The 12394-nt window shown below is 41.0% G+C and overlaps 1 protein-coding gene across 2 annotated transcripts in view; it reads right to left on the bottom strand.

Annotated features, from left to right (window-relative positions):
* LOC124148417 (E3 ubiquitin-protein ligase RNF31-like) overlaps window positions 1-12394 on the bottom strand; it is a 265524-nt gene that overhangs the window by 230231 nt on the left and 22899 nt on the right. For both annotated transcript variants that reach the window (XM_048398840.1, XM_046519497.2), the window contains one exon: window positions 4464-4669. In XM_048398840.1, the coding sequence (XP_048254797.1) occupies window positions 4464-4669 (206 nt within the window). The remainder of the gene's footprint in view (window positions 1-4463; window positions 4670-12394) is intronic.

Here is a 12394-nt window from a genome sequence, read left to right as displayed (position 1 = left end):
CGGCGTACCGTGGTATTCAAATATGAAAGGTCCCAATCTTCAACCATGTAGGATGATGTTGAGCCAGTTTGACCAGTCACCGTCGAGGCTCCCACACATGTGATCGCGAGAACTACGTGTTGACATCGTCAAACTATAACAAATATGAACTTTAACGAGTCAAAGTATGGCATTTATGATATGGTAATCCATTCTCTGTCAACTAAAGTTCATTTCAAGGCATCAATAGCAGTAATCTGACCGCTGTTGCTGTTAATAACGGTGAGTTGTGCGATCTTCCGATCGCTTCACACACGATTTCGCCAAAATTAATTAAAGCAATTCTTAAAGGAATTTTTAATAAAATTTATGAAATATGTTACAAACATAAGTCCAGATATACATAGAACACTTTTTATAGCCAGACTGTGTAATTACTTGATTAATTTGCGTACTTCAGTATGGATTTGTTGACATGGTATTTCCGCAGGGGGGAAATAAATAATAATAATGCGCACCCCCTTCTACACAACTGTGTTTTTTGGAAAAAAAGTGTGCACTATACTCAAGAAAATACTGTACATGACTGAAAGAAAAGAAGGCCGTAGCCAGGTTAGAGTTAATGTCCAATAATACTGGTCTGGGAGGAAGTGTAATATTGGATGAGCTAGCTGACGGAACTGAGAACCCTGTGAACAGATCTGCATCAGACAATGTATGATGTAACTGTAACTTGTCAGTGATCCAATGGGCTGATTCAGGGTCTCTGGGTTCAAAACTGTAAACCAAGGAGTTATGGTGATGAGTGATGTTCAAGCACACCGGGTGGGTGTGAGCTAGCTGTGGGATCCTGCAGACCAGAGTGGCCGAGGCTGAACCACCCAACCCGGGAGGGATCGAGTGGGAGGTAACTGGAGCTAGAGTGACATCTATAGGCTGAGAAGTTTACAGAGTTTCGGAATGCTGAAGTAAGACTGGAGTGATGGCTTTCATTAAGGAGTCAAACGATGGTTTTGTACTCTGCTGTTGATCACGGTGATCCCAACTCATGGGCAAGATAGGTGGACAAGGTTCCGGAGGAGCTGACCTAGTGGGAAAGCGATCTGGTGATCTGTGAACTGAACATGATCGGCTTCGGGAATGGCTCTGACATTCCCCATGTGTTGACGAACTACGATCCTTAGATTTAGTAGAAGGTCGAGGGTTGTCGTCATATAAGGGACCTTCCGTAAGAGGATGGCAGAGTAGAGAATGAACATAGCCAGTAGTAGAGCAGTAGTCGAGAAAACTTGGTGGGTAGGGGTATCCGGGTCGCTGGTAATAAGGGTCTCAATAAACCGGGTAAGCATCCCATTCCTATCTACGATTCACGTAGGTATCGACTACTGGATAGTTCCCATAGTTGTAACCGCCATGTTGATAATCAACAGAAGAAGACCGATCCCTGTCGTCGGTAGAACTTCCTGAGGGTGAGAGAGCCGAGGCGGTCATACGAAGTGGACCAGGAATGTGAGTCACTACAATCGCGGTGCGGATGTTTGTTATCAGCCAGAGTGCCGATCCTGGGAGTGGGAGCCCGGATCCTTGTTCTTAGAATTTGATCATTGATACTTTGCGTGACGATTGGGAATGCCCCTGAAGGTAGTAGAAACATCGATCTTATCACAATCAGCTGTAGGAGCAGAACAAGTAGATTACAAGTGTGTTATCTTAAATGTTGTAGCGCCATCGGCCGCTTGAAAGGGAGCGTGAGCTTGCTTGGGATCAGACAGTTGGACAGAACGAACATTGGCTTGTATAGGAGATTGTGAAGAGTTCAATGGTTCGGTATTGGAAATATCATCCGTGAATATATCTGTCAGATATTGTATCATCCGTGGTCATGGATTTCTTAGTTGAATTCTGGGCCTTAGAATGCCAGTTCGATAACCTATGACGACATTGCTGAAAATAGACGCAGAATCTGGCAAGGCATGGCACTCTGCAGACTGTGAGTTCAATAAACGCTGCCCGCAACAGTCACTACATAAGGTGTGCGGGTCCGATGTAGAATAAGTTGTCTGTCCTTTTTGGCTATATTTGTAGGTTGTGTAATTCTCCACAGAATTTGGCAACAGAACAAGAAAACTTCTCTTAGATGGTTAAACATGTCACCATGGTAGCGATGAGAAAGAGAATGAGTTTGCAGAGGTATACACATGGTCAGTTGGAGCAGGCATGTCATGCACAGGAAACACGCAATTTTGACCTAGCTACTGGAATGTAACCATAGAGAAGCAGGGGTTGTTGGGTGAATGTTTTTATTTTAAAAGCTGGAAACATGGTTCAAGCATGTTTCCACATAGGATTGAAGAAGGAGGAAGAAATGCAAAGTGTGAGATAGGATAATTTTAAAAATCTCTGGGGAGTGAAAACATTTTGCAAGAAAGTCACCCACTGTCCACAGTCACCAGTTGGTAGTTATTTGCCCTTGATCCTCTTCTTCAAAATGCCAAGAAAGGACAGAAACCAGGATGAGGGGAAGCCAGGAGGGACTCATCCATGGAGTATCAGGATAAGTACTTAATATTTGAAATATTCAAATTTTGGTAAATTAATAAAAGTAGCATCTTCCCAGGTGCCGTGTTGTGTTTACTAGTTGTATCATCAGCACAAGAAGTTTGGTCAGTACTCAGCTACGTATGTATCACAACCTTGTACTGATATCTTGAGGTATGTGTGGTCAGGTAGTTAACAGTGCATATCCTTACACTGATCATTTCAGTGTGGAACCTGACAAGAAACTTCCCTGAACCAATATAACCTAACAAAAGTTAGTACCTACAAAACGTCCATCTTTGGTCCATGCCAGAACTTCTGTTGATTGAGAAGGATCCACCAAACCTAGCAGTCTTTGCAGACAGGATTGAGGTGATGTTAATGACATCTTTTAGGATCAATGAGTAGTGGTACCAAAATCAGAGGACCCTGATGATGAAGACAATCAACAGATCTCGCAAGTAGCAGTAGGCAAATGTGGAATGTCTGCCAACAGCAACCATTGATGATGTCAATGAGGGAGCAGTTTGTGTCTAATGCTAGTGCATAAGAAAGGCCTGAAGTGGATTGTTTGTGGCGGCTGTAATTCTCATGGTGCCGACAGGCCTCCAAAATAGTCACCCTTAACAATATTAGGATAAGGTGTTCTTGGATACTCTTGGTTTGCTGGCACGTGCCTTGACGAGAGAGAGAAGATCGTAAACCTACGGTTTTCCTGGCCAAGTTGTTGGTTTTTGGTGATAAAGTCCCATATCAGACACTTAGGACTCAAAAAGGAAGAGGATGAAGTCAGCCTGAAACTATGTCAAAGCTTTTTTCGGACAAAAGAATCACACTTGTTGTCACATACTGAACTGGTGGAGATCCAACCATCATTGAAAAATGCTTGACCTGCCATCCTAGAAAGCCATGTGACATTAGTGCCCTTTGCAGATTAGCCAGACATGCAGAGCAAGACATTCTACCATTGGGTGCTGCATAAGTGTCATGGGCCGGGACATCGAATATTTGTACCGCAGTAGGAAACATTCTTTCGATGTCAAGGTACCTCATGTGGTTAAGTGAATCTGTTTAATGTATGTCCTGGTGCCTATTAATAAAAAAAAATAAGTCACTCTGAAAATAACCACCTGTCCCATAGTTGCAGGCATCTGTTTGCACTGAGGTCACGGGTCCATCCTCCAGTATTGCTTATGTGATCAGCTTGATTTCCAAAGTGACTGCAAAGGTGGGCTCAGTGAGAGGGGAACTGAACAGTAGATTGAAGTTCAGTTACCCAATGTAAGAATGTTCGGCCACCAAGAATCACCTGGCTAGCTCAGTTCAATAAACCTGCCAAAGACTGCAGCTGTCACTTAGTTATTGGCTCATTGATGCACTGAGTAATCATCCAAGATTTCTTTCAATTCACCAATCTTCTTAGCAGTTAATGATAGAGTCATGGTTGCAGTGTTGATGAGAATGCCAAGAAATACCAACATTTGAGCATGACTGCTGACCTTTGACCGGTTTATTCTAAAACCTAACAACTTTAAGGTCTTGCATAACATAGAGAGACTTCTATTGCACTCTATTGCCCAAATGGACGCTATGATTAAAAAGTCATCAGGTAGGCCACTGCTGTTAATCATATCGGGATTTCATCCATATCGAGACTGCAGCAAACACTTTCAGTCTGGTGAGCTAAAAAGGAAAGTGATATGCGCTTCTGGTTCACCAAAATAATGTAGCAGCAGTCAAATTCAAACATTGACATATGGTGTTTAACTAACAACTCAGTTAGTTAACACCCAATCAAAGACAAAGGAGCCATGGTTTAAATAACAAAGTCTCAGTTTCAAATTATCTCAAAAGATTTGCTAATCTTGTAAAGTCATCTTAGACATTGTGCACCTTTAATGTTTCACAATTTTCTATCAATTTTCATTTTCTTCCAGCACACTTACACAACATTTGGTGGAATAAACTGTTCAACTTCAGTCTGATTAGGATGCACTCCACTCAGGTACATTTCCATCTGCTTCTTTGCCAGTATGATGTCTGCAACCATATTTGCTGTCTGATCAAGGTTAGGTTCCTCTGGTTCAGGGAAAAACAGCCCATCCTCAATCTCTTGCGTGTATCCCATCAGTCTCATGAGCTCTCTCCCTCCCTGCATGATAAATAATGGTCATATTACCAAATTATTCAACAACAGGTGTATGCAAGTACTTGAAGCAACAAAAACAGAAGCAGCCCCTTCACAGCCACTTCTACAAAGCTACTGAAGTCTTAAAATACCACCATGTACTAGTCTATGACCTTCATCTTTAATACATATAGCACCAACAGTTTATGTGGTAGGATTTGTAAAAACACATGCATAAAATAAATATAACCATGCCTCAGAAACTGCCTCAATCAAAAGTAGAATCCATTGTACAATTCCAACTATTCTGAAATGTATTTAGGAGATAAACTTACTGTGTTTTGAAATTTGATGTAGTCCCACTGTAGAGTAGATATCTCTTTGTAGTAATTTAGAACCGGTGCTTTATCATCCCAAGTACCCAAATTAGCATAAAATTCCCCTCATGACTCAAAAAGTTCAAAATTACAGAATAACGTCCACACACCCACACTAGCCAAACTTTACAATGAGTGCACCCCTTACATCAAATGCGCAAGCTGATTACTGTATGCATATATGTATATGTATCGGCAGCAGTTACAGAAGTGTTCTCAGGGGACTGCTGCTGACGTGAACATTTAGAAATGAGTAAAACAGATTAAGATTATGGTAGTGAATCTGTTATTTGATCTATGATTTACGGTAATGTGTAGCAACTTGTGGCAGGTTAGTGAACTTAGTAAAGGGGCTATTGATACTAAGCGACAATATGTAATAAGGGAAACTCAAGATGTGAGGGATTATTTCCTTAATCATGTACTGGCTTGTTTGACAATGAGCGAAAGTGACTTAAAGAAATAAGATTGTCACTCTCAGTTTTCACAGTACTTTCCTGCTCGCTGAGCTTTCCAGATTTGCAATAAACGAACAAAATACAATCCGGACAGGGACAGTGAAATAAATGGTACGCCCCTTCACTACCAGCATTCTGGGCACTGAGATTTCCATACGCCTTATAAACCTAGTACAGCATTCAGACCTTGTACTTATCTCTCACAACATGATGTTTGCTTTTCCAAACTTCACTTTGTTGGATGTCTTGAGCCCCGGAAAACTCCAACCTTTGTCCAAGTCCCCATAATAATATATTCAGATATTGTGTTATTTTAATCCCAGCTTTTACTATATATATACTCTTCAAAAAAAGAAACTTGACACTGACTTTCAAAATGTAATATAATGCGATTGTTTCAAAATAGGACACAGAAACCATAATTGAAACACTGTTTGAAGATCAATGTACACAATGTTAAAAACATTAATCGTGTCACCTAGACAGACACACATACACCATACAGTTAATGTGACAGGGGTACAGAAAATGTCAGTATAGGTTGTGCCCACCACATGCATCAATCACCGCTTGACACCGACGACCCATAGATGCAATCAAGTTGTCAAAAACACGCTGTTGGATGTGCTGCCATTCATGCTGAAGTGCATCAAGAAGCGCCGGAAGTGTTTTGGGCGGTGGATTCCTTCTGAGAAAGTGTCAATCCAACTCGTCCCACAGATGCTCAATCGGGGACAAATCTGGTGACCGGGCTGGCCAAGGTAATGTCTGGATGTTGTTGTGGTGTAAGAAGTCCTGACAAACACGTGCAATATGCAGTCGAGCGTTGTCCTGCTGTAACTGTCCGCCATGAACGTTGACGTGAGGAAGAACGTAAGGCTGTAGGATCAAGTCTCTGTAACGCACACCTGTCAATGCACCTGCCACATGCACGAGAGGCGTCCTACCACCGTGATGAATTCCGGCCCATACCATGACACTCCCGCCGCCAAATGGGACAACCTGCTGCACACAGTTGGGGGCGTAACCTTCACCCCGACGTCTGTAGACACGTGCGCACCCATCAGCACGTGTGAGTAGGAAACGGGACTCGTCAGTAAACAGTACATTTCTCCACCTTGGACGTGCCCATCTAACCCTCTGTTGGCACCAAAGCAGACGGTCCGCCAGATGACATGGGGTCAATACATGACGTCGAACAGGTCTTCGTGCAAAAAGTCCAGCCTCCCTCATTCTGTTGCGGTCCGTTTGATCTGATATTCTGCTTACCCCAGGAATCTGTGTGGTTGTAGACGTGGCTGTGGTAGTGCGGTCTCAGAGGTGTCGCAGCCGGATGTATCGATCTTGTGCTTGGGTTGTCACCCTTGGTCTTCCTGACCTTGGTCTGTCGTCAACTGTCGTTTATTTATTTTTTAAAAGTGCATACTATAATCAAGGAAGTTTGGTATTTTTGGATAATTCCAGCAAATACATAATAATCACTGACAGAATACTTCAGAGGGACTGTCCGGTGAGTTCTGATATCTCGTAAAACTCTTCATAGCTAACAGTCGTTGGTGGATCCAAAGCCAAACTAAACAAGCGTTTGACCAATAATAAGTATACAATAAACCGAATCACATCAAAAGGAAGAAATTTGGAAGCATTTCAAGGACCAAAAAAATATGTGAGACGCTTCCACAGAACTACTGTTGTATTTGCATCCGGTCATCAGATGATCCAATCAGATTGCTCCTAACAGACCACTTCTGGTTCTGACATCACTTCCGATGGCTTTGACATCAGTCTTGTGACCATCTGTTAAACTATGACCTGTCCTACACTTTGCAGACAATATGGTACAAAAGGTTACTACTTCCAAGGCTGCTGACTGGGAACTTCTTGTCTCTTCTCCACTCCATTTTTCCCTCAAGGAGGAGAAAGCTAGAGTCACAAAGACGTGATGCCACCACTGGTCCAAGACAATCAAGTCCCTACAAGTCTGGTTGTATGTCTCACAAGTTGAAGCTAACAAACGTTTTCGCATCTCCACTTGCAGCTGGAGACCACTCGTTCCAGGTCACAAGGCTGATAGACAGAGCTCTTATTTCATGAGCTGTGAAGGATCCAAATACAAGAGTTCTTAGCTTTGCATGCTGATATCTCCCTGAGAGCATGGTTTTAAGCCATATAGCTACATTGGCTTTATTAATGTCTTTATCTGAGACTGTCTCACAAATGCAATGACAAGGCGCCACTTTTTATATTTCTTGGTTTAGGGATGCACCGCTCTTTCAAAGTCCAAATGTTAAAAAAATAAAATAAATGAAAATAACCCTTTCTTTTCTTACTGCCGATCTTTTCGTAAAAAAGTTCAAACAAAAAGATTTCCTGTATCTATAGATTAAAACTTTATTCATTGGACACTATTTCCCGCAATGTTATTGAAAATTAAATTCTTGGACACACTATGACAATGGGTCCTCATCGAACATGTCAAACAGCAAAATAAAGATGTTTTAAGCAAATCTTTGAATATATTATACAAAGTAATAAAATCAACAAAAATATATCTAAAAGTTGCCAAACTGTCATCTAAGTTATTATTTCCATCTTTCCGTACGATCACGTGTAATCGTAAATCAAATGACATCTCGGCTTTCGTCTCCCCGATTTCTCGGCTTGGACACAATGTCATTAATGCCAAAATATATGCAAAAGAAATCTTTGTCACAGCTCGTAACCTAGCACTATGCATCCATAAAGTTCCATATTTTTAACATAGATTGCGATTTCATGCTTAAAACGTTCAGAATAACATGATTTAACCCAAACCTTTCGCCAAAGTCTGAAAATTACCTTTGCTGTAATTTGATTGGCTGCCTTAGGTCACGTGCTTAAATTTGACCAATCACGAACCTTGTAGCAGATTATGTCAGTGAAACAATATAAGTTTTTTTAAAGCATACTGACATGGCAGCCTTCGACGTATGTGTTATTCATACGAAGCTTTGGAAACGGAGGTATTTCCTCATGTGAATGAGCAGACAGCCACTATCATCGGGAAATGGGTGATGACAGATATTATTTGTAATTCTTTTTAAAATAATGTTCCGACTACGTAAACAAATGAAAATAAAAAAGAAATAGGTGAGTGGATTTTATTAATTCTTATATTTGCCGAAAATCATTAAATTTTTGCTTCATTGGTCCTTAATCTGGACTTTATAAATGTTTTAGCTTACATTATTTTTATTTAAAATGAACTTTATTAAGATGTTAATGAATTATTTAAATAATGTAATACACATAACTTTCATATTTATAAACAATAGGATTCATTAGACCTTTCAAATAGTGTATGGCCGAACATGTAGTAGCAAAGATGTTTTACAAGCAGATAATTTCCTTGATAAATGTTGGCTTCATCTATCACAAAAGAGTCTCTGGGAACTTGGTGTCACAGCAGTAATCTTTGGTTGGCTGGTGCTGAAAGAGTTAGACGTTGCCCATGCTGCCAAAATAGCAGCGTCTTTCAAGCATTTCCACCCATGACATGAATATTTTTATATTGCCAAGTGCTAGGGATATAATAAAAGGTTCTTGAAAAATTGATTTATTTTACTTTTGTTACTCCAGGATATTTTTTTCCATACCTACCTAACTTTTTAGGATAAAATTCAAGTTAAAAAATGTGAGAGGCTTTTTTTTTTAAATTGGCCTGCCTCGCTTTTGAAATGAATTTGAAATCCGTAAACCAAGAAATAAAAAAATTGTCGCCCAAGATGTCTCCTGTGCCTCCTATTTGTCTGTGTCACTGCCTGGTAAAATTGAGGCACATGAACTGGACAGAGATGACAATCTAATAGTTCCAAGCCTGTACTGAGTGCAGAGCTCAAGTAATGTCTGTATCCCCACTTTCCCAGAGCTGTGGATTAGTGTGAGGCTTCAGAAAATGAGGGCATGGAGTCCTGGGACTCTAGCTGCTGTAGTCATACCCATTACAAAAGTCTTTTTCCGTATGTGCCAACAACTCATTTTAACACCCTCCAAGGAATGATGTCAAGTCTGTTCACAGAACTTGTTCCAAAGGTTGTTGTAAATGGCAGACGGAAATGTTATCCAACATTGCACCACTTCTGCTGAGACAGATTTGGATTACGAAGAATCTTGCATCTTCTGAGTGATAACTTCCAGGCATGAAGATGGAACGTGTGTAGAATGTCTGATCTGGGCTGGTGGAGAAGATCTCGACATTCTGGTAGTTTGAGAGGTTTGTCCAGGAGTAGCGGAAACGGTCTGGGAAACCATGTCCTAGCTGGTCACACTGGTACCGCAGAGGGATTGTGCAGTCCACATCTTCTTTTGTCCTTACAACTCTCTTTAGAAGAGACCATGGAGGGAAGTTACACACAAATATCCCCTTCCAAAACCATGGGCAATACATAGAGTTGAAATGTTTGGGGGTCCTGTACCGGACTGGTGTATACTAGAAGCTTGTTTTTGATATGTGGTGTACAAGTGAAGGTGAGATGGGTCCCACCATACTGAGTTCATTCACACCTATACGAGGACTGGTCAAAAAGTTCTAAGCCTAACAAATAAAACCAACAATTGTGAAAGTGTTTTAAATTTTAATTTTCAACATAATCTCCCTGCTTTTCAATACACTTCTCATATCGATAGTGAAGCCATTCCATTCCAGTCAGGAAGAAGTTTTCTGAAGCCACCCTGAAAAACCCATTCATGGCAGCTTTGAGGTCATTGTTCATTATAGCACTTTCCTTTAAGGAGTTCTTTCAGTTTAGGAAACAGGTGGAAAGCACTTGGTGCCAGGTCTGGTGAGAAACCCACATTGTCACACAGCAGCCTTTGCAAGTTGCGAGGTGTGAGAAAAGGTAATGTCATGAAGTAGTAGAACTCCAGCAGTCAACATTCCTTGCTGTTTTCTTTGATCGAATCTCTCAGACGATGAAGCAAATCAGCATAGTAGGCATCAGTAATCGTCTTTTGACTTTCTATTGTAATCAACAAGGATCACACCCTTTGCATCCCACAATACAGTGACCATAACTCTCTTCACTCATCTTTAAGACTTCAATTTCTTTGGTGCTGGAGAAGTGAAATTGTATTGACGTTTTGATTTGGGATGATAGTGGCATAACCATATTTCATCACCCGTTACTAATTTCTTTTTTAATTTGACAAAATCCTTCTTTTCCTTAAGATAAAACTTCAGAAACTTTGGCACCCAACGAGCAGATTTCATCTGTAAATGTGTTCCATTGCTTAGACCTGTGTTTTCCTCAGGTTCAGCAATGGTAATACTTCTATCTGACGGTCAACGTTTTCTAGCTCCTTGATTGAATCTTCATTTTTGGAAGTGGAGGGACATCCAGACCTTGGGTCTTCATCAAGGTTTGTTCATGAGAATTTGTATTTTAGTTTTTGCCAAACAACCATACTCATGCCATGTTCTAATTCCTTTGTGTGTACATGCTGTACATAAACCTTGTGCTCAACAACCATACTCATGCCATGTTCTAATTCCTTTGTGTGTACATGCTGTACATAAACCTTGTGCTCAACAATCGTACTCATGCCATGTTTCCAGTTCCTTTATGTTTACCCTGTACATGCCATATATAAAAACTGTTGCGCTTCTGCGCATGTGTAGCTTTCTACGTCACAACACACATATTAACCATGTCATGGACGAGCATCTTCCTCCTTTGTCTTCGTCCGGTCAGCAATTCCCACCCTCCATCCCCATCATCACCTTGGGGCTGAACCGGGGTTGCACTCAGGCTTGGGTTGGGTTTTTTACCCCTCAATTCATTAAGTCCCGGGTTACACATAACAACCCAAGGGCAATACCTACAGCATAGTCTGGGTCATTACGACCTCAGGACACTACACCCCATTCTGTCCGGGTCGTACAACCCCAGGACATTACCTTCATCTATGTCCGCGTCTACGACCTCAGGATATTGCAGATACCTCGTCCAGGTCATTCCAATCATTATGCAACCGAATCAGCCCCCATTTTACATGCCAAGTTTTTAATAAATGTTCAATTTCAGATTTCTATGTTATGTTATTGATGCAAACTTAAACAAAGCTGCCCAATGTTTAACAGTGGATTAGCTAGGGCACTTATCCCCATACTCTTGTGACAGGGGGTCATGAATTTCTTGGGGAATACTTTTCTAAAGTAACAAACTTGATGACTGCTCGGTACTTGTTCTTTTCCTTTTGTGTGTCCATTTGGACCACTATCTCGTACAACTGGCTGTCACTGATATACAAACAGCCTCAACAGACCAATGTACTACATTGACTAGGTCACTTTTTTATTCAATTTAGTATATGATATTACAGGGTTATACATTGAGTAGCATGTCATGTGGTATACTTTAGGTGTAGGTTACATACGAGGGGCGTTCAATAAAAGACCAAGTCACAGAATATCTTTTGCACTTTTATTTTTCAAAATAATCTCCATTCACCTCAATACACTTATTCCATTTGTCATTCAAGCTTTTAATACCACTTTTATCAAAATCTGCAGATTGGCCCTTGTTGTCCTTGTCATCCTGGAAGCCTCTTCCACGTAGGGCAGATTTCATTTGGAAATAGTCACTGGAGGCTAAGTCTGGGCTGTAGGGTGGGTGATTTAACTGTTCGAATCCACATTCACATATGGCGGCCTGTGCAATTCTCGACTTGTCAACCGGAGCGTTGTCATGCAAAAGTAGAATACCACGTGTTAATAATACCGTGGCGTTTCTGGCGAATAGATTTTTGGAATTCTTTCATTACATTAGCATAATACTGTCCATTGATTGTAGTTTTTGGTGGCATGTTATCAATCAGTAATATGCCTCTTGCATCCCGAAATATGGTGGCCATTACCTTGCCAGCCGATGGTTGAG

This window comes from Haliotis rufescens, unplaced genomic scaffold (genome assembly GCF_023055435.1).
Source record: "Haliotis rufescens isolate VD_foot unplaced genomic scaffold, xgHalRufe1.0.p SCAF_19, whole genome shotgun sequence".
Lineage (NCBI taxonomy): Eukaryota > Metazoa > Mollusca > Gastropoda > Lepetellida > Haliotidae > Haliotis > Haliotis rufescens.
This window is presented reverse-complemented; position numbering and strand designations above follow the sequence as displayed.